Below are 21,721 nucleotides of genomic sequence, written 5' to 3'. Positions count from 1 at the left end.
AGGTCAACGCAGACTTGTATTACGAATGATAATTACGTGTGTAATAATTATTAGCGATAGTAAGTATTATGTCATTATTTTCTACATACTTAATATTTTTGTAATAATAATAACGAGAAAGCTTAAAGATAACAAATTTACATGGCACGTTTGTACAATTATTAATAAATTGTATAATATGGAATTGTATTTATAGGCAGTAAGAAATTGAGACACTGCACGAAGGCCCAATTGTATTAATATTGAATGAATGTAATTCGAGATTAAACTTCAATATAAATAGCGTGGTGTCATCCGTCTAAGAGTATCATTTTTGTTTCAAGGGGACGCAATGTGTTCGCTCCTTCATCTCTTTTCTCTATCTTATCCCTCTACATCCACATACTAATGTTAAACACGAAAATGTATTCATATAAAAGTTATTACTATCGATCATCTTGCTAATAAAATAAAAAAACAAAAACACTTACGAGACAATGCTCATTGCAACAAAAAGACATTTATTTCAAATTAATTTGGTAAACTATATCGCTTGCATGTGATTTTCTTCTGCAATTAATAAGTTTAGATTAATATAAGAAGTAAACACACAATTGTTCTTTTTTTATTTCTGAAAAACTGATTTGAGCATCCGAGAATATCTTGCAAAATGTAAAATATGTGAAAATTGAAAAAGTTGATAAATGAATATTTTTTTTCTTATGACATGTACAAACGCTCGCATGTATTGTGTGACCAGACAAACAGTTCAATACTCTTTCGTTCACTATTAATAAATCTGTAAAGCTATTGAAACTCTTACATATAAATGCCGTATCAGAATTTCACAATTACATTAAAAATAATAATTATAACAAAACAGAATATATCAAATATAATTATATTTATAATGTATAAATCCAAATATTTGTAATCGTAAGAGAAATAAGATTTCGATGCAAAAGCTTACTGGAAAAATAACTGCTGCTGATGATGATAGTAGTCAATTATCTATTAGCAGTCTTACAATACATAGAAATACACATACAAAAAACCATAGTAACTACATAAAAAGCCAATGTGATTTGGATGATTTCGTTTTGTAAAAATTTCGTCACCATGAAATGTACAGCATTATTTTATCCTCAGTCTGAATGTACATGACGATACAGACATAATAAGTAAAAAAATTGGAAGAAACAAAAGTTATGACAATACTTTGGATATTATTAAATCAATTTAAATAAAGAATTTATTATAACAAATCTTAATAACATTTAAATTCAATAATGAAGGAAATTTCACACAGTGCAATTCAGATTCATTGTACAATAAATCTGAAATAATCTGATAAAATATACCAATGTCACATATAGTTCTCCTATATATTTTTCTTTAATTACAAAGAATGTTAGTAAACTTTTCCTCAAACATGAGACGTTCTTCAAATGTGCACTAATTAATTTTTTTATCAAATAAAGTCTTGAAATCTTTATATCGCATAAACACAAGTCAACAATCATGTTTTGATATTAATAATTTATTTATTAAAAATTAATTTTTCTCATATATCCGAGTAAAAATAGATAAAATTTACAGTAAACATAAGCAAGAAAAATTGGCATTTAGCAAAACAGTTGACCATAAAAATTGATATTCCATATATAAAAAATATTTTTTCTGTTACACTCGTTTTAAAATATTATACTAAAGTAGCGTAGTTTTCAAATAATAAAGCAAATTCGTCTACATTCACCGTTTTTTCATAAGAAATATTGAGAGGTATCTCCAAGATTTAGATTGCTACGCTGGTCTAACTTTAAATATATATAAAGAGTTTATATAGAAATCTTTATACATATAAATAATGTTTACTCTACACCTGACTTCATCTTATATAACAGAGATTTATCCTGAGAAGACTTGGCTGAGGACAATGCAGGCGAGTTGGATGAAGAGCTCTTTGAGCTTGTGGCAGTACCCGTGTTTCGTTTGTCTTGTTTAGCTTTCTTCATCATGTCTTTCAGTCTTTTGTCTGCACTTATAATATGGATATTTGGTGTCACTTTAGCACTACTGCCTGTAAGAATTGAAACATTTAAAAATATAATACTACAAGTTTTTTTAATTTTCATAACATATCAAGTTTCATCAAGTATTATCATCATCATACTAATATAATAAAGAGGTAAAGTTTGTTCCATTGTTCGGGGTAATCTCAGAAACTACTAAACCGATTTAAAAAAATCTTTCACTGGTGGATAGCTTAGATCTTCCTGAGTAACATAGGCTATGTGCAATCGTCTTGCAACTTCTAAAAATGTGCGCGTCGTAAAAAAATACGTTCTTTATGCTTTATATTTTCCAAATATACCGAGCGCGCGAGGAACAAGCGCCAGCTAGTATTGTATATATGTGTATTTATATTTACTTGAACTGAGTTTCTTCTGCTCTTTGGATTTGTTCTCTATCACAGTCTTTGGTGAGCTCCTTTCCTTTGAAGCCTAAAGTATAATTTGCATAAGTATTGAATTAAAATATAATCGAAAAACGATATATTATTTTATTATCACTCACTTTACTTATTTTTTTAGATAAATTTATGAAATAGGTAATTGCAAGACCAATAATAATTGGAGCAAGGAAGAGGAAGTGAAAGAGAGTAAGAGTAAATAAGAGTAAGAGAAAGAGAGAGACAGAAAACAACAAAATAAAATAAATTTTTACATATCACGTAGTGTAAAATGATTTCAATGCATAAAATATGTAAGCAACATTACTGTACAAAATTTGCATAAATATGGATAAATACACACACCTGGGATTTCAAACAGTTGGAACAGTACCATACTTGCTTTGGCACGTCTATCTGCGAATCCAAGATGTGTGGTACATGACACTCCTGATGATACAACGAATGGCACTCCTGGCACTCCACGAGCCTGTTCCTCGCGCCAACGTCCATCCCTTTGCAAATGACGCACGTCAAGTCGTCCTCCAGAATTTCCAGCGCTAATGTGTCGTCCGTCTGCAGGATATCCGGTGGCGTGTCACGTGCTGGCAGATTAACGGGCGAGCTGTTCTTGCTCGATTTGTTCGAGTGCTTAGATGAGCTCGAGCTCTTGCTTTTCTTGCTGCTGCTACTGCTGTGATCACTCAGTACCGGCTCTTCCATCATGTACTGTAAAGAAAAGGGGAGGCTTGGATAAGAGATTTAGATTTCTTTTAATGTAAATATTTTTTTATAACAACAGCACGGACCCTTAGTTACCTTTTTGTGCAGTACATTGGAGAGCATCTTGGATGGACCGTATTTCTGCTTGATCGCCTCATCTAACAGAGCTCGCAATTGCTCTGCGGAGTCCTTGTTGGTGGAATGTAGAAGACGCAGGCCCTGCGTGAATTGAGGATCCAGTTCCAACTGAGTCATCTTCAAGAGCTTCTCTCAGTCGTGTTAGTCAGCTTGTCGTTGCAGCGTGCACTGCTGCAAAAAGACTTTAAACGCTCAGAACACAACGGGACTAAAAGAACCTAGTATCGAATTAGAATGATTGTAAAGTCACAATTTTCCGCAACAATAAAATAATTTAATTTTCATATATTTTATTACATTAATTTCACAAGGATGAAAGAGAAAGAGAATTACTAAATGCAAACCTAATTAGAAAACCTTCCATTTTGGACAAAATTGAGATATTTATTTCGGCCAATTTATCTTGAGATTTTGCATCGTTTAGAAAAGTTCCTGTAAAATTGTAATTTTTAGTTAGAAGATTTTCCAATTAGGCCGATGATGTACCTATCTGCGTACAATACGCAGGTTCAAAATGCAACAAAGGTCTACGTTCGCTTGTTCTCACCTCACATGCGTATCACTGCCGTATCAGACGAAATTGTACGTAGGACGCTTTTGTCGTTTAATCTGCGAAACGCGTAACGTGTCTGAGTTTACGCAGAATAAGTTACGTAATATTGCTATAATTGTGCCAAATATATCAACATTTTATTGTCGTTCATAGTGTGCGGAGTTGCTCCACTGTAACATCTAGCATCTAGCTATCTTCTAGGTTATATACGCAGATTCGTCCAAACGATCGACTTCGAATTTACTCGCGTCATTGAAACGAAGTCGATTTTGCGTGAAAATATTTATTACATGACTACGAGTGTGACACTCAAGCAGGAATTTAATTAAAAGGAAAAAAAGCAGGAATTTAATTAAAAGGAAAAAAAGCAGCAATTTAAAAAAAAATGTTTACCTAATTTTGAAACAAGATTTTCAGTCGCAAGACATCTTTTAATTAAAAATTTTTAATGAGCTGTATATGTATTAATCAAACAAATCAAGGTGAAAGAAAAGGAAGGGAACAAGCGTAAGATAATCGCAGAAACAGCTGATCGGTATACGCGTATCTAGATACTCGACAAATAATTTTCTCGACAAATTTCCTCGTTTTTCTGTCGAGACCTGGAATTTAAAAAATACCGCCGTCGAGCCGCGCGACATCTACGAATCTGTCGCACTCGTCGGAACTCGGAGAATGTGGGAACATCCGACTCGGATGTTCCGAGTGCACTCGCTTTTCTACCAGCGAATTCCAAATTGAGTTCCGCCAGGCTGAGATTCGCGGAGCGAGGGACTCGAACGCGAGATAAGATCTGAGAGCGGGCCCGCCGCCTTGCGATATGTTCCTTTCAAATAGATCGCAGGGAGCCTCCGCAGGCTCGGCAAACCTCGGCGGAGCATTCGATCGTCGTCGTTCATCGACGACGAGAGCGTCCGTCACCGTCACGGAATCGCCACGATCGAGAGGGAAGGACGGGGGAAGCGAAAATATAACCAAAGAAAGACGAAAATAGTAACCGCACGGGCGACAATGTATCACCAAGCGTAGATCCCTCGGTCGACCGATCGCGCATGAGTACTAGACACGCAGCAGCATACGCGTCTCGCTTCCGCCGGGAGAACGGCGCATCGTCGCGTCTCTGTCGGCGCTCGGCGGCGCGCCACAAGCGCGACGTCGCGCCGAACTTCCCGTCGGGCAGTTGGCAGCCGTGCGTAAAAGAAATAAATAATCAAAGCGACCATGAAGTGACAAATAAAGTCGGGGTAGAGAGAACAATGCTCGCGTACGATAGCAAGGAGGATACCCGAGCCGCGCAATAGCGTACGTCCGCACAGCCGCCGATACGGATTCGTCTTGTTCGTGTGCGGCCCCGGTGGCGCGTGAACGCCGTACCGTGTAACCGCCGCGCTGCTCCACCACCGCCGCATCTCGGCCGCAGCAGCCGCGCGCGACACAGCAGCAGCAGCAGCAGTGACCGGAGAGGCGTGCTATGCGCCCGTCGCGGAGCCGAGGGTGACGTTCGGGATACTTTTCCGTGCAGTGCGATTGGACTATCATCGTCATTGGAACGTTCGGCCAGTTCGCGCTGATCCTTATTACCGTGCTGTATCCCATGGCCGGGAATCGGCCCCTGCGTCCCAGGTGGTAGCGCGCCCCAGCATCTCCAGCTGCAGTAGGGACAAGTATGTGAGGCAGACTGGCACGCCACCGCCGTCCGCACCATTCCGTCGCGCTTTCCGGCAAGTGGCCGCGTGAGGATGCTCGTCGCGAGTGAGCTCGCTGGAGACGCTTGGTGAACACTTGGCGCACGACTCTCTCGGTTGACCGGTTGACTTGGTAACACCTGGTCGTTGACTTCCGTCGTCTCTATCGGCACCTAGCTCCCTTGAGTCGGTTGCACCCGTGCAACCGATGCGTCGCGGACGCTGAGTGCTAGTGACCATGCTTCTGGCTTCTCCGTCGTTCAGCGGCAGCAAGGTTTGACACGATTGTCCGCTTACACTGCGACACGCTGCAGCCATGAAAACCGAGAAGAAGCCCAATGAGCCCAGCTGTTGTCCACCTAGCACCGTCGTCAAGGAGGAGCCGGACGCTGATCCGGTCAAGATCAAGGAGGAGGGTGCGAGTGGTAATAACGATGATACGACCGGCGAAGATGCCAGCGAGTGTCCGAGAGATCCCTGCTTGGATCCATCCAATGGTGAGAGCACAATGACCAGTGAAAATCAGAATGCTAATGGGAATCAGCAGATCCTAAACTCCGTCAAGCAAGAGGGAGATCCTAATAATCCCACTGACGATCTGCCTGGTAAGATCAATTTTGTAATTTTATGTATCTCTTTTCCCCAAGATTTTTATTTCTGATCTCTATTTGTACGTGCGCGTATCTCTTAGTGCGTATCTCTTATTCATGCGTATTTTATATTAGATTAATTAAATGATCCGTTTTGTGCTGTAGATTATAGTGGAAATATTATTACAGCAGACAGCATTCAACCACTTGTTAGTAATGTAGTGGCAAAGCAAATGGGAACAACCACAGGCAGCGGAGATACCCAATACATGCAGCAGCAGAGTCAGATCTATGTATTTTCTACGATGCTAGCGAATAAAGGCGCGGATGCAGTCTTGAGAGGCGATTTCATCTCGATCATTGCTTATCATCAGGCACAACCAGGCACTAAAAAATATTTGGAGGTATTATTCAGTTATTTTAACAATATTGTTAAATATATTACACACATGTACACACACACACACACTCACTCAAAGAGAAAAAGGAGTACATATAGGAACAATTTATTTTATAAAAGTTGTATCTTATAAGCTACAAAAAATATGCATGATTTTCCACAAAAGTAGAATGAAAATGTGATACTAATTTTTGAGTTTTTATTCCTTATTTGTTTATAATTTATCTCTGTAGTTTTTGTACTTTTTTCTCTACATAAACAATTTACATGAAACATTATGTTTTTATTTGCCTGTTTGAACATTATTATTTATCATTTGTTTAATTATCATTAATGTGTGTATGTATCATTTTTTATTTTAGAAGCATCCAAATAAAGTAAATCAATTTCGCCAGAATCCTGCTCAATGGTTAAATAATCTTGCTATAATGAAACAGAAAGGCCATCAGGGAAATGCAAATAATACTTTCCCAACTGAACAACCCCCGGATCTACCAGCATTAGACCCAAATGCTCCTCAATTTTGGAACGAACAACCAAACTTGCGAAATATAAATGGTGGTAACTCCCTCGGTAATTCTGAGCCATCATTGGATGATGGAAACATAGATGTGCCTTGCCTCGTGCCGAATTCACCTGGTAATTCAGGTAATTCTCAATCAGATTTTATCAGATGCATTAATTTAATTTCTTATTTCTAAACAAAAGTCTTATTTTATCAATTAATATTAATCTAAACGAGAAACGCGGTTAATGGTACATTATAATTTATATTAAAATTTATGATTAATAAAAATTTAATAAAATTCGAATGCTTTGATTCTGCTTTGAATACGCTTTTTGAATGCTCTTTGAATCATTGCGAAGGCAACGATAAATAGATAATAAATAAATATAAATAATAAATTACTGAAAATTTTTTTTTAAATATCAAAACATGATTTTATTAAATTTTAATTAATAACAAATTGTAATATATACGCTGCCAATCGCCGTTTTCAAGTTCTTATTCGTTCAGATTAGTATCAATAGATTTAATTTGTCTTATTAACTCGATCTAATGTAATGTATATTCCTTTTTTATGCAGCCAATCCTCAATCAGCCAATAACGCTACTATGGGTCACAGTCCGAATTTGTTGGGTGGTACAACGAGTCCAGGCCCAGGAAATTTGCAACCATCGCTCCAGGGTGTCAAAGTCCCGGATGAGAATTTGACACCGCGACAAAGGCAGCACAGGGAAGTCCAACTGGCGACTCTACGGAAAATGCAGATGATGTTGTTTCCCGGTCACAAGGACGAAGCCGGCAATACTTTAACGGATGCGCAAGGGACAGCAGTGTCGTGTCCACCCACGAATGTCCCTCCCGTTGGCGTACCGAACCAATGCAATCCTACATCCCTAGATTGGCACAAGTTGCAGCATCAATTTCTCGAGGGCAAACCCAAAGTACGTCTGACTAAATTGATAAATTTAATTCGACAGTGTCGCGGCTTGATGGATTATCTGTAGCGACAATGTCTCTGCTTACAGTCAACAATCGGTAATCCTGGTGCGGTATCATTACGTGGCGCCAACATGGTCGGGATACCGCGGAGTCAGGGCCCACCACCTCCATATCATCAAACAACCCGGTCCGCCAGCGTGCCGATCGCGATTCAGAGTCCGAATCCATCGTCACCCAACAATCCGACCAGCAATCTTTCGCTACCGTCACCGCGCGCGAGTTCCGCTCTGAATTCGCCAGCCGACTGTAACAGACAGTTCCAGCTTGGTAATCAAAGGACCGGCCACTTACCGGGGCAGAGCCCTACGAGTCAGGACTCGCCGAACCCGACGATCGCCACGGCAGCCACAGCGGTGACGACGGCACGGTTGAACCACAGCAATCCGGGAACACCCGTCTCTCATTCCCACATTGCTGCCCTCAGTCCTAGCGGCACCACCGTTCAGAAAGATGCTTCCCTTGATTTCGCCACCAGTCAACCACCAAACGGTATATAAAGCTGTTTTGTTTTCTTTCACATGTGTCACCCCGATAATGTACGCAAAACTTGCATAATCTTCTTTCATCTGATCTCTTACAGTCTTCGTTTTGTATTAGATTCGTTTTTTTTTCTGATTTAGTGGATGGTATGTTTTGCCGAACGCTACAGTCTTTGGCTCAACAAAAACAGCAGCATACTGGTAACGTGAATGCATCAACCGTGAAAGAAGCGAACCTGATGCCGGTACCGAGCCCTCATCAACTTCAATATCTCAGCACGTTCGAAGGACAGGAATTGACTATTCAGAAACAACCTAATACAAGTCTGAAAGATGGCAATTCATCGACGTAAGTATTCATATTCCTTTGTTAATTTTTGGATAGTATATAATTTCAATAAAAAAAGTGTTTAATAATGATAACACAGTCTAGACTCTGGTGCGACTGAGTTTTTAAAAATTTTTTTCTGCAGTGGCATTTCTTGATTAGTAATGATGATTGCATTATGAAGCTTGACATTTTAGCTATGACCATAAAAAATTTCAAAACACTAGCATGTTTGCGTCGTTTGTTTTGATGTTAAATGTTACTTTGTTAATGTCGAAAAAAACTATGGAACAAAGAGCCAGTATTAAAATCTGTTTGAAGTTGGGTTTGAAGCGAAACAGCTGGAAAATGTAATTGAAATGATGAAAAGTGTACAGTAGTGATTGTTTGGATCGTTCCAAACAATCGTTCTTAGATGGTACGTTCGATTTTGATGGCAGAAAGAATATCGCAAACACTCCACGAGCACCACCGCCAAAAACAAGTCGCACTTCCGAAAACGTGCAAAAAAACTTGAAATTCTTCCATGTCAGACCGCTGCGTGTCTGCGAAACGTATCGAAAAGCTCACTGGCGTACCTAAAAACATTGTACATCGAATTTTGATCGATAATTTGGGCAAACGTGGGCGAAAGTCTGTGTATGCTTCGTACCACACATACTGACGGAGAATCCAAAAGACTCGAGAGAGGAGCAAAGACGTACTAAGAGCGGCCAATATTGATTTCATGAGAAACATCGTGACTGGTGACGAAACATGGTGTTTTCAATATAAGCCACAGAGTGACAGAACCTAGAAGAGCCGAATCAAGACATTGCTTGTCGTTTTCTTCGATTCGAAAGAAATCATACTTAAAGAATTCATATTGCAAAATCAAACGATTAACGCCGATTATTATTTGGGCGTTCTGAATTGTTTGTGCAACAGAATTCTTCGGGTTTGGTTTGAATTGCAAGGCTCGAGAGCAAGGCTCTTTCTGTCGTTTCTGCGCGATAATCATCGGCGCAGAAATCCAAGATTGTAATTTTTTGGCCAGAAAGGCATTACAGTGCTCGAACACCCTTGATTCACTTAATTTGACTCTCTGGCTGCGTTCCGATATTGACTGCCAGTACTGAAAAGCTATAGTTTATGTCACGTATACTATAGATTTTCAGTACTGGCAGTAATATCGGAACGCAGCCTCTATGACTTCTATAAAATTCCAAAAGTCAAGTTGACTATGAAAAGAAAGTGTTACGACGCCATTCAGAACATCCAAAGAGCTTCGACTGCGATTTTGGAGGCGATTCCAAAAACTGAGTGCAGTGATTACTACGAAAAAATTTTTAATCGCTTCCAGCTATTAAATTATTGATTAGAAGAAGTGTAGTTTGAATAAAAAAATTAAAAAATATAAAAAATATAAAATATATAAAATATAAAAAATATAAAAAAATATAAAATAATTGACAGTAATATTTTTTTCAGTACCAGTCGCACCAGAGTCTAGACAGATCGATCGTGATCTTTTACTATTTTTGACTATTTTTGTTCTCGTTCTTTTTCATGCTTATCTTTCATTTTTTATGTTTACTAATGCAGTTATTTTCTTTGGCAACAGAAATGTAGGTACTTCGGAGATATCCAACAGAATCTTGCCGGGAAGTCTAGATAGCAACAATCAATTCCCTACTAGATCAGAAGGCGCGAGTCCCGTACAAATGGATAGTATGAGCCGGGGTTTCACGGGTTCTCTGCACAGTCCCAATACACCGAACCCCATACAGCCTCATACGCCGAACACGCCGGGGAGCGCCGCGCCACATACGCCAGCGGATCCCGCGAAACAGGGTAACAAGTCGAGCGCGAGTGCACAAAGTAGTCCGACACCGCACAACACCGCTATACCTGATAGCATGGGCCCTCCGCGAATAGTGCCAGCATCGCCTACCATGAAACCTGACACTTCGCCGCCATCCGTGAAGGATGTTCAACAACAGCAACAGCAGCAGCAACAACCGCAATCGCAACAACAGCCGCAACAACAACAACCACAGCAGCAGCAACAGCAGCAGCCGCCTCCGCAACAACAACAGCCTACGGTGGTTAATCCGAACAATTCCGGTAACCCAACGGTAGTGCCATCGCTTAGCGGCGGTGCTTCATTTCCCTGCGGCAGGTCATCTATAAACGTGAGTCAACCCTCCGACAACGTGCCCCTCAATCCTAACAACATTGGCGGTCGGCTCGGCAATTTAAACACTATGAGTACGAATCACTTCGATCCGATAACTTCCCTGGCGCAGATGAGCCAGCAGCTCACGAATACAGCGGCAAGTAATTCATTGGGCAACGAACCCATGCACTCGGGCAACACCGCTGGTATGATGCCATTCGGTAATCCGCACGCTGGTATGCACATGATGCAAATGGGTGGCGAGATGAACGGGAGCTGTCACATGGGCGGAACGAGTGGCGAACCTGGCGGCGAAGTTGGCGGAATGTGTATGGGTTTGGCGGGTCCACCGACAAGTTATAGTCCCACACAGTCCCACACGTCGCACACAGGTAGTCCCGGCGTACCTAGCAAAATGGGACATCCGATGATGGGTGGTCATGGAATGATAAGCGGCCATTCGGCTGGATCAGCCAGTGGTCCTTACCCCGGCGGTGATCCCGGTCATGCACCCCCGCCGAGACTGATGACTGGACACGGAATGGCAGGGCCCAGTCCCTACAATGGCGCGAACGTTCAAGTGAAGCCAAATGCTCCCAACACTATCCAGTACTTGCCAGCTAGGCCGAATGTCGGTCATGCGCCTCGGGGTCCGCCCAGTCTGGATTTCCTGCAACGATTTACCAATCCGTTGCCCAATCTGGAATCGAAGATGGGGACACCCTCCGTGAACCTTCAGTACTTCCCGAACGGCTGTGTGCCGAATAGCATGGCGGGCCCGCATAGCGGTATGCCGTCCACCATGAACGCCGCCGGAATCCCTGGCATGGGCGGCTCACCCAGAATGGACGGCCAACCCATGAACACTCCCGGCACCATGCATCCGTCTATGAGACCAGTTGGAAATATGCGACCGCAGCCGAACTTAATGCGGATGCAGCACATGGTAGGCGGCGGCGTCTTCCCAGGCGGCTCCATGGATCCCGACAAAGTCTTCCCGCCTGATATGGTGTCGCAGAGCCTGCCAAACCAATCGAATCCAGGCATGTACGGCGTGCCCGGCAACAAGGGGAGCCCGATGGGATTGGGACCACCCCCCGATGCCACTCAACCTCTCCCGCCTAGCATGGGTGGAGCGACTGGCAACTTCAAGAACAGCCCATTCGTCGGTAGCGGACCTAGCATGTCTGATCCAAATTACGCTCAACAATTTCACAACTTCCAGCAACAACTTTACGCCACCGGTACCAGAGGCAGCGGGCCGCCTCATCCGAATCTACACCCACCGCCAAACTCGCATTCGCATCAGCAGTTTTTCATGCCGAAGTAAAAACTGCCCGGTTGATTCATATCGTGACGACGACGATTACTACGGTGGCCTTTCAGCGTCCCTTTTTCTATCTTCTTTCGCTCTCTTTTTCTCTCTCTCTCTCTCTCTATCTACTTATCTACCTACCTACCTACCTGCCTGTCTATACCTACCTTTAATCTATCAGGGATGTTTCTATTAATTATGCGAGATAATTCTGGAAGTGTAAACTATGCTAGATAAAATTCTCTTGTAAAGAACGGAAAAATGAGTAATGATAAATATTGACGAGTATATCTATGAGATATTAGAAGTACAATCTTCACGACTAGATGCGACGCAAAAATTCTAGCTCCATTTTTTGTTTATCGTTTTTTTACACGTGTATTATGTCGTTCTTTTTCGCTTTTTTTTTCGTCCTGTGAGTTCTGGACTAACAATATCGAGTTTTACATTTTTCGAGTTTGTTAGTTTAAGAGTCTGGTTTTAGTATCTTCCGGGACTATCTGTAAATTCTAAACGTGTAATGAATGCGCGTAAGTGCGTACTTGCCTACGCGTTTATGTAAATACTGATGTACAATCTGGTTTTTCTGTTCTCTTTTTTTTTGTAGAAATCTTTATCGATTGAGGTGCACATGGCTAAATATTAGGAACATATTACTATAACTCGAGTGTATAAAGAAAAAAAAAGGAGAAAGAGGAAGGAAACGAACAAAGGTTTCTCCTCTCGCGTTTTTGTTCATAACGACTACTCGAGGTAAAGTAATAATTGTGCGTAGAATTACTGCAGCGCAACTAGCGACATTTTGCGACAAAATGTCGGCGCCGTAATTCATCCTTCCTTTATCAGTAAATACTTAACGCAGTCAAACAAGCTCAAATTTATTATTGTACATATATACTATATATATTATACATATTATATATATTATATATATATATTATATATATATATACTTGTTGCAACATAATCCTTCAGTATCGCCCGTCCTGCTCCTTCGTCCATTCCTTCATCGATTTCCCTCGTGACCAATTCTGTGCATAATCATGACCCCCTTCTATCCTTTTCACCTTTTACCTGTAGTTTACTTTGTAAGGACAAAAAGTAATTGGCTAAGAACAATTATGTTGTTGATGAATGATTTTTATTATAAATGAAAAATAAAGATATTTACAAGAAGTCAGTACGATATTTGATCGATAATCGTTTTGCAATTCAAGAACGATCGTCGGTGTATATGAGACAAATTCACGTCCACGTGAAAGAAATCGCGTTCAATCTTGCGCTACGTTTTTTCGAAACGACAGGCTGTTACTCCAATTTATTCAAATCTGTGATAAACCGAAGCGAGCAAACGTATATTCTTTTGCTTCCTCGATCCTTCTTTCCCAAGAAAAAGAGGTCAATATATAAATTTGTTTTGTTTGGGAAATGTTTTCCCAAACGCTACGTTCCGTACTTAATTTCAAATAGATGAATAAAGATGCAGAGACGTAATAAGAGAACAAAAGGGAAGAAGAGGAAAATTAAATTTCTCTTCCGATAACTTGAGCAATACGTGAAGCAGTGACACAGCTATACCGACATGGACTCGTAACAACGTAATAGGAGTTTTAGAGCACTGCGACGATCTTGCTTGCGCAGAACGTTGATGATCTGTTTTACGTAGGAGTAAGATCTTTTTCTACAATATCATGTTTAGCCTGTAAAACGAGCTGTGTACAATTTCTTCTATAGATTCCGGTTGGAAATCGTCGAGCATTTCCACCGTTATATTTCACTAGCGAAACACTACTTGCGCCGAGGTGTTTCCCGTAAACTCTTTGCAACCATTTGGAATAATAACGATATATTCGCGCGAATAGAAGACACTCCTGAGGAGGCAAGATGTGTGAACCTGCCTCCTCGGGATCAACGAAGCTATCAGCTCAATTATAAATGTAAAGCTTATCGTGTTAGTGGACTTTCGTTTGTAGTAAGTCATATCGTATTTATCGGCCACTTTATATTCAAAGGTGCACACTAAATTACTAAAACTTGTTGCGTCGTGTATATCTCTTAGTTGCCGAGAGAGTTGCTGGTTACGTCCCTTCGAATCTCCTGTTCACCTGTAAAAAAGTCACGCGTCGAGTGAGAGGCATGCGTTTTTTTTTAAAGTTTGCTAAGTCGACTCGCTAAATCTCGAAATACTTGATGTCTTTATGCGATATATCAAGATGCAATCGCAATAAAAGCAGGCTATTCTTTAAAAGTCTTAAGGATCTGGGATTATACATTATTTAGCAAACTCATCATCAAACTGTATGCTGTCTGCAACTCATCATCATAATCAATTTTATACCCGAAACCCAAGTCAAACCTGTCCTTCTGTACAGCTTCTTTCATTGGTTGGACGTGCCTGAACCGCGCCGATCATCTCCATTTCTATAAATAGGTTTCATATCTTGTAATGAGAATGACATTTAACGATACGATCGTCGTTAATTTAAACTCAGGAAAATATCGCTAATTACATCAATAAATAATGTAACAACGTTAATTCATTTTTATGGATAATAGAAATGTATTTTGCATGGCATTACCACTATTAATTACCTTGACCGTTGCACTTCCAACGATATGGTACTTCCATTCGTGCTGAAAAAAATAGAAAAAAAATTCACGGTAAAATTTATGACGGACAATTGCACGACCGTGCGTGCATAGTCACCTTTTCTTGACTGGCGCTAAATCATCCCACTCACTGAGATCGTACTTGGACAAGTCACCGTCCTCTTCCTCATCATCCTCTTCGTCCTCCTGCAATTTACCAATCCACAATTTCAATCTCAATTGTAATAGTGCAATTGAAAAAATTTGTTCATCGTAGCGTGTCACGCTTCTCAATTTGCGCTATTATTTTATTATTATATATTATTAAACATAAATTATTACGTTTTCCTCTTGCTCCTCCTTATCCCTTTCCTTGCCCCTTTCCTCTTTATTTCTGGATTTACTACGAGACGGACTGCTGTACTTGGAATCCTTGGAATCATCGTCAGAGTTTTTCTCGAGTTTCCGTTTTTTCTTGCGCCGTCCAAACTCGTCGTATTCGTCGTCCTCGTCTCGTCTTTCCTTATACTCGACGACTCCTCGATCGTTATATCCACCTCCGTACCCTGTGCGCTCCTCTATCTCACCAAACTTCGGCGCATTACACATATTACATTGTTGCCGGCGGGCCCAATTTACATTACCACATTTACTACATTGCCAGTCATCCGCGCTGCAATAAAAACATTTTTATACTCATAAATAAACCCCGTTGTATTTTGTAGGCAGTTTAAATGTAAAAATGTTACATTAATAAGGAAATACATAAATAAAATGTAAAGTAACGTACATGGGACGAATTAAAAAATTGTGGCAGTCTCGCATTGTAAATTGACTAGTTTATAACATGACACATAATGTAATTTAACACACATAATATATTGCCATTTAAAACAATGTTGCCATTTGATAACTCGTGTCCATTGCAATACCATATGAGAGCCTTTTTAAAATGTTATACTAATATTATGATAAATACTAATACTATAAAAATGAGTTTATAATTAAAGTGTGCAAATTAATTCGATACTTTCTGGAGTCCTATTACAAAAAGATAATAAACATGTCAATCTTCAAAATATTTGCCATCCTTTTCTTCATCTTTCAGGTAGCTGAGGAATCTCAAAAAGAAAGTAAACAAAGGCTTAATTTCTTCAAAACAAAAAAGCCAAATTAATTTGTACACCTAATAATATAAAATATTATAGATAATACATTATATATACATACTACATTGATATTTGAAGCAATGTTGTCATTTGATAGCACTTGTAATTTTATTTTAAAAATTTACTGCCACAATTTTCCAATTTCATTTGTTACTATATTGCCTGTTTTTATCTTTTCAGAATGGAATGTTGTTTGTTTCACACAGTTTGATATACATATCATCGAAACATAACAGGTAAATTTAATACATATGAAAATACTTTTACTTTCAAACAATTTGTCCTAAATTCTTCTCCTAATTCTCATGTATTAATTACACCTACTAACTACACGATAAATTCAAAACAGGATGATTAGTGTCCTTTGTTCTGCAGTTTTATCATAACATTACCTAAAAAGACCTCTGCTCTTCTCAGCAGCTGCTTTTCCAATCTCTTGGCCTAACTTTTTCTTCTTTGGACATTCACCTCTGTCTGCATTGGCAGAGAGAAATGTTGTATTAATATAAACAAAGAATAGTTATTTCATATGAAAAGTAATTATAATACATTGTTTAATTGTAGTGAAAGATTTTGTTTGTTTGTTCGAACGTGCATACAGTGTTCAATACGTCACGCGAATCAACGTTGTTGTCAAAGGAATTTTCGATTTGCATTATTGTATAATATACGTATTTTCTCCTACCTTTGCCGCAGCGATTACAGGAGTTCCGTCTGGCAAAATTTATATTGGCACATCTAGAAAAGCAGGAACAAGAAACGAAAAAATATCATCGTTTAACTTGCATTATCACCATACCGATTCATCGCGTATCAGGTAAAAACGTATGTAATAAAAACGAACGAGCGCACGACACACACGTACAATCGACGGAAATTACGTACTGAGAATCAGGGCAGACCCAATCGCCCTCATTGATGCTACGCTGATTTTCGTCGTCCACTTTGCTATCCATCTCGTCGTCGGGCGAACGAGCCGCTGTGCGTGGATGATTGTCGAACCCTGAGTGTCAATCTCGGCGTGTTAGTACCTAGTACCAGTCTAACCTTGCGGAAAGTACGTTCTCGCGACGTACGAACGCGTAGTCGACCGCTGCGGTCGGCATAGACCGTATCGACGCACCTCTCCAACTACCTCGCGCTGCAACTACTGTATCATACTGTATCCTTCGTATCTTGTTCTCAATACGAGCGAACTCGGCGACAGATTACGAATCAGACTACAGATAACATTAGTCGTGCTGGCGCACCAGCGAAGTATGAGAGTAATTGCTCGTGCTGCGCATCTGTGATTACGACAGACGTGCCGTAATAAATAAAGAAAGGTGTGCAAATTAATTCGGTGCTTTATTTTTGAAGACACTGAGCTTTTACTTACTCCCCCTTTTGCGAGAGGGGATTCGTCAGCTGTTTGATAGATGGAGAAAAGTATTCCATCATGTAAAGCCACTAAGGCTGTGTTCGGGGAGCTCACTATCAGCGCTAAAACTCTATAGTCATGTCACGTATACTATAGATTTTCAGCGCTACATAGCGCTAATAGCGTCTCCCCGAACAGCCTAAATATACGAATGTATCGCAATTAGAGATCCTAGATCTCTAATACTACGTTTACACGAGCGCTACTTCTGGGCTGCGTTCGAAAACTCTACTCGGCTGCTCTCCCTCTCTCTTAATCTCACTCTTCTATCTTTCTCACTCCAACGTGATAGAGGTTACCCCGCTACTCAGAGTAGAGTTTTCGAACGCAGCCCAGAGTAATTTACTCGAATTATAGTAACTTACCCCGTTTACACGCAGTGCATTATCGGTTTACCCCGTTTAGGGTGCCTCCCCACACAGCGTAACTTGCGTAAGCGTAACCTGTGCTGACCAATCACATCGTTCCGTTTGAATATCAGCTTCCTTCTAGTTATTTTACGTCTTTTGCACTATTGCCGAATACGCCGAATTCAATATCTAGTGGAAGATACGCTGATGCATGTGTGTTAGTGCGTATCATTTTTGGCCAGTTTGGACGGATTAATCCTCTGTGATCCACTAGATTGGGCGGCATTACAGTGTAACTGTAAAATTCGTGTAAATTCGTGTAATAAGAAGTATTGTTTGAGAAGTTGTTCTTGGATGGTGCAGAGCTGCAAAAATAAAAAGCAAGAAAATCAAATCAGGGTAAGTTAACAAGTAGGTTAGTTTCACATAAAATTATATTGATGATATATTGTATTAACAGACACGTGCATGCTAATCAGTAAATTAATTAACTGCAAACTGGGTGTACTCCACGTTCGAGGAACTAGTTTCCGTACGGTAAATGCGGATTCTTTATACAGAGTGTGAAATCATTTCCGGCGCAGCCAGTTAACATGGGAAAACAATTCCGGCGACTTTCCGTCAATCTCCAATGAGAGATGACATAGCTGATGTGGCGTTTTAGATTAAAGAATCGTTTCCTACTCTCTCCAGTCTCTGGGTTGAAGAAATGGCAACGCAAAGAAGGCGAATGTAAGGTACGGACGCATGTTCTTGCGCGAGTCGAGTGCACCGCCACGATTGTATATTTATATTGTACATTTACACTGAAATAAAGTTATTGGTGTAACACATCAAATTAGAAGTATATGTGACAATATAAAAGTATTAAACTATACATATACATATGTCTTTAATAACTTAACGGCAGTAAATTTCTGTATTGTTGCAGGATATTAATACCTACAAAACTAGTGTCGGAGACAATATTGATGCCTGGTTAAAAATATTACATTTATACCACATCCAAGACTGGATGATCATTCTAGTAGAAACATATGATGTGAAAAAGGCCAATAAGCTATTACCTAGAACTACTGTTTTGGACAAAATACGAAGTGATTTTGCTGCCAAGACTGCTGATAGGTAAAAATGTTTAGACTTGTTTGATAATCAATATAATTATCATATTTCTCATGTAGGCAAAACAATAATAGAAATTGCATAACATCTATAGAAATATAGTATTTTTGTATTTGAAAATTGTGTCTTAGGTGCCTTATTCTTATTATTATTATTATTATTAGATGCTTTGCTGTAATTAATCCGATCAAGTCTGAATCGCGTTCTGCTGAATCATGGAGAGGCTTGATTACGTGCATTCGTCATTTAATGTTTACTGCATATGATAGAACTCTTTCGCGCTTTGAAAATATTATACGCGAGCAGAGAGAAAGACGAAACAATCCTAACTGGAATTTTTGCCATTATTTTCTCTTGCAGGTAGTTTTCTTTTGCAATATTTATTCCAAACTGTTGTCGAATTATCTAATATTGATTAATCTTTCTGAACGTATTCCTTCTATTGTAAAATTATATTTGTGTTTCAGGAAGAATTAGTATTTGAACTAAATCATCATCTAAGATTTCTTTTGGTCGAGTGTAAGGCGTCCTTGTTAGATCTTAGAAGTTACTTGAATAATAATAATGATAATTTAGAATAATGATCTGTACATTTATTAGTAAAGTATGATGAGATATATTTATTCATCAATAAAGAAAAAATCTAACAAAATACGAGATACAGATATTTGTTTCCAACATTTTTATTACTACCTTCAACTAATAAATTATTAATTTTTTATAACGTTGGCATTAGTAATAATATAATACGAATATCTTTTAGAATAGTCTATCGATATCACTTTTTATGTATCCTGAAGAAAGCACAAGACATATCACATACATTCGGCTTCACGCACACTCGTAGACACTACCGAATCCCCACGACGCGTACTTTTCGAGATGCGTAAAGTACAAAACCAATCACAAATTCATGTAGCATTTCTGTTCAGAGTATACAACAGAAACTCTAAACAGCGATTGGTTGTGTTACGTAAAAGTACGCCCCACTGGTATGGCGAATTTCAGAATAGTGTAACTTTTATGCTAACGTTTAGTAAGTTACTAGAATACAGTTACGCTTACGCAAGTTACGCTGTGTGGGAAGGCACTCTTACACGCAGAGAATTATCGTAAGTTACTACAGAAGTAGCGCTCGTGTAAATGTAGTATGATCTCTAATCGTAATCATCCGCCATTTTGAGTCCAACACGCGGCTAACTCAAATTATGTATGAACGTATTTTGGGAATTTTATATAAATTTATCTTGCAAATAAAAAGGAAAACCATATAAATTGTAAGTATTTTTATTTATTACGTTTCATATTGCTTATACTATATGTTTTGATAACAACACTTTTACTATTGCTAACATTTTTTATAACAGTTTTTTCCAATTAATTTTAACCATTTTTCGCATCTTTCTTTATTCTTTTCGCCTGTGGAATGCGAAATAAGCGAAAACTTTCCTTGCTGCGATTTTTATATCTTTCCACATAGCAACCTGGCATGTTTTTCGTTACCGACGAAATAAATGACAATTTTTAATGAAATCTTTTTATTAGCTGCGCAGAATGAAACATCCTCTTGCACGATGAAAGAAATCCGTTTGCACGATATCAAGGAACTAATCTTTTACTCTTGTCCATGATTTTACATGTGAAATTTGGTATGGAATTTTCCAAACAATGGATTGTTTTTATTACGTTTCTAAATTCACTTCGAAAAGCATCATCGTATTCGTTTAATATGTGGCCAGTGTGGATGATAGTCATTTTGTACATCCAAAGTGCCAAATTGTTATATTAAACACATTATTGTACGAGGTTAGGTTAACAAACCGATAACAAACTTGTAATTTTCGAATTTTTTCCCGTTTCAGGGCCGATTGTTCCAACTTCTTGGTAATAAGTTTTACCTGACAGGAACTATATCTTTATCTCTTTTTTAGGACTTATCTGAAAAGAGACAAAGATACTACCTGTCGGGTAAAACCTACCAAGAAGTTAGAAAAATCGGCCCTCAAAGCTTTGTATATACGAAATAGCTATCATCCACACTAGCCACATATTAAATGAATACGATGATGTTTTTCGAAGTGAATTTAGAAACGTAATAAAAAAATTCATTGTTTGAAAAATTCCATGCCAAATTTCCATAGACCTTATAGATATGGACTAGCAATATGTGCCAGACCGTGTCAGGAAGAGGTTGGAGAGAGAACTATACAATCTTAATGAAAGTTTCGCAAGAATTTGGTCTTATCTTCTGCTTGTTCTTGTGGTACTCTCCATCAGGATATTAAAGTGATCCTGGAGTGACTAGTGAAACAGTTTTGCCATTTGGAATATAATGTCCGGTCGCGCGGACTTTCTTACTATGTATACTTTATTTGTGGAAAAGGATTTTTTATTCTGCGCAACCAATAAAACGAATTCTGTGTACAATCCATACAATTCTCAATTTTGTCGGTAATACAGACGACTCCAGCTTCCCCTTAGGAGATCCTGGAGTGACCAGGGAATTTCTTCGCGATGGTGCTGCCATTTGCACAATAAAATGCTTAATATAAAAATTTCGCAATTTGTACGCACAAAATCGCTGTTGAGCGGTGTTTGGACACAATTAAGGAATATGAGGATGCTTTTCGAAGTGACTTTAGAAACGTCATAAAAGAGAATTCTGTGTTTTCCTTTACAGAATACAGGAGAACACAGAATTCTCTTTTATGACGCTTCTAAAGTCACTTCGAAAAGCATCCTCATATTCCTTAATTGTGTCCA

At 39.1% G+C, this 21,721-nt stretch overlaps 4 protein-coding genes across 14 annotated transcripts; 2 read left to right on the top strand and 2 right to left on the bottom strand.

Moving 5' to 3' along the window:
- Nucleotides 1-310: 310 nt before the first annotated feature.
- LOC105280662 (integrator complex subunit 12) lies at nucleotides 311-4,754 on the bottom strand. 3 transcript variants are annotated; one of them, XM_011341353.3, is made up of 6 exons: nucleotides 3,840-4,754; nucleotides 3,637-3,724; nucleotides 3,251-3,463; nucleotides 2,798-3,160; nucleotides 2,411-2,483; nucleotides 706-2,059 (listed from the first exon to the last, which is right to left on the bottom strand). In XM_011341353.3, the coding sequence occupies exons 3-6, from the start codon at nucleotides 3,407-3,409 to the stop codon at nucleotides 1,851-1,853; spliced, it is 804 nt and encodes a 267-aa protein (XP_011339655.1). In that variant the 5' UTR covers nucleotides 3,410-3,463; nucleotides 3,637-3,724; nucleotides 3,840-4,754; the 3' UTR covers nucleotides 706-1,850. The 3 variants fall into 3 exon arrangements, with proteins under 3 accessions (XP_011339653.1, XP_011339655.1, XP_011339656.1); XM_011341351.3 differs by lacking the exon at nucleotides 3,637-3,724 and having other exon boundaries at nucleotides 311-2,059; nucleotides 3,840-4,750; XM_011341354.3 differs by lacking the exon at nucleotides 3,637-3,724 and having other exon boundaries at nucleotides 3,251-3,460.
- Nucleotides 4,755-5,815: 1,061 nt separating this feature from the next.
- Nucleotides 5,816-13,775, top strand: LOC105280663 (protein BCL9 homolog). Of its 2 annotated transcripts, none has more exons than XM_026968246.1 (7): nucleotides 5,816-6,135; nucleotides 6,310-6,524; nucleotides 6,958-7,168; nucleotides 7,609-7,970; nucleotides 8,055-8,517; nucleotides 8,649-8,856; nucleotides 10,439-13,775. In XM_026968246.1, the coding sequence occupies exons 1-7, from the start codon at nucleotides 5,847-5,849 to the stop codon at nucleotides 12,321-12,323; spliced, it is 3,633 nt and encodes a 1,210-aa protein (XP_026824047.1). In that variant the 5' UTR covers nucleotides 5,816-5,846; the 3' UTR covers nucleotides 12,324-13,775. The 2 variants fall into 2 exon arrangements, with proteins under 2 accessions (XP_026824047.1, XP_011339658.3); XM_011341356.3 differs by having other exon boundaries at nucleotides 6,883-7,168.
- Nucleotides 13,435-17,366, bottom strand: LOC105280664 (zinc finger Ran-binding domain-containing protein 2). Of its 6 annotated transcripts, none has more exons than XR_894162.3 (8): nucleotides 16,952-17,364; nucleotides 16,752-16,804; nucleotides 16,459-16,540; nucleotides 15,240-15,570; nucleotides 15,016-15,104; nucleotides 14,888-14,942; nucleotides 14,665-14,729; nucleotides 13,435-14,413 (listed from the first exon to the last, which is right to left on the bottom strand). XR_894162.3 is itself a non-coding variant. In XM_011341358.3 (8 exons), the coding sequence occupies exons 1-7, from the start codon at nucleotides 17,020-17,022 to the stop codon at nucleotides 14,687-14,689; spliced, it is 711 nt and encodes a 236-aa protein (XP_011339660.2). In that variant the 5' UTR covers nucleotides 17,023-17,363; the 3' UTR covers nucleotides 13,435-14,413; nucleotides 14,665-14,686. The 6 variants fall into 6 exon arrangements, 5 of the variants coding, with proteins under 5 accessions (XP_011339660.2, XP_011339663.2, XP_011339661.2 ...); XM_011341358.3 differs by having other exon boundaries at nucleotides 14,901-14,942; nucleotides 16,952-17,363; XM_011341361.3 differs by lacking the exon at nucleotides 14,888-14,942 and having other exon boundaries at nucleotides 16,952-17,366.
- A 636-nt stretch (nucleotides 17,367-18,002) lies between these two features.
- Nucleotides 18,003-19,620, top strand: LOC105280665 (trafficking protein particle complex subunit 10). Of its 3 annotated transcripts, none has more exons than XM_026968248.1 (5): nucleotides 18,007-18,235; nucleotides 18,397-18,573; nucleotides 18,768-18,961; nucleotides 19,123-19,318; nucleotides 19,426-19,620. In XM_026968248.1, the coding sequence occupies exons 2-5, from the start codon at nucleotides 18,487-18,489 to the stop codon at nucleotides 19,537-19,539; spliced, it is 591 nt and encodes a 196-aa protein (XP_026824049.1). In that variant the 5' UTR covers nucleotides 18,007-18,235; nucleotides 18,397-18,486; the 3' UTR covers nucleotides 19,540-19,620. The 3 variants fall into 3 exon arrangements, with proteins under 3 accessions (XP_026824050.1, XP_026824049.1, XP_019887653.2); XM_020032094.2 differs by having other exon boundaries at nucleotides 18,297-18,573; XM_026968249.1 differs by lacking the exon at nucleotides 19,123-19,318 and having other exon boundaries at nucleotides 18,003-18,235; nucleotides 19,426-19,536.
- The last annotated feature ends 2,101 nt before the right edge of the window (nucleotides 19,621-21,721 follow it).

This window comes from Ooceraea biroi, chromosome 3 (genome assembly GCF_003672135.1).
Source record: "Ooceraea biroi isolate clonal line C1 chromosome 3, Obir_v5.4, whole genome shotgun sequence".
NCBI lineage: Eukaryota > Metazoa > Arthropoda > Insecta > Hymenoptera > Formicidae > Ooceraea > Ooceraea biroi.
This window is presented reverse-complemented; position numbering and strand designations above follow the sequence as displayed.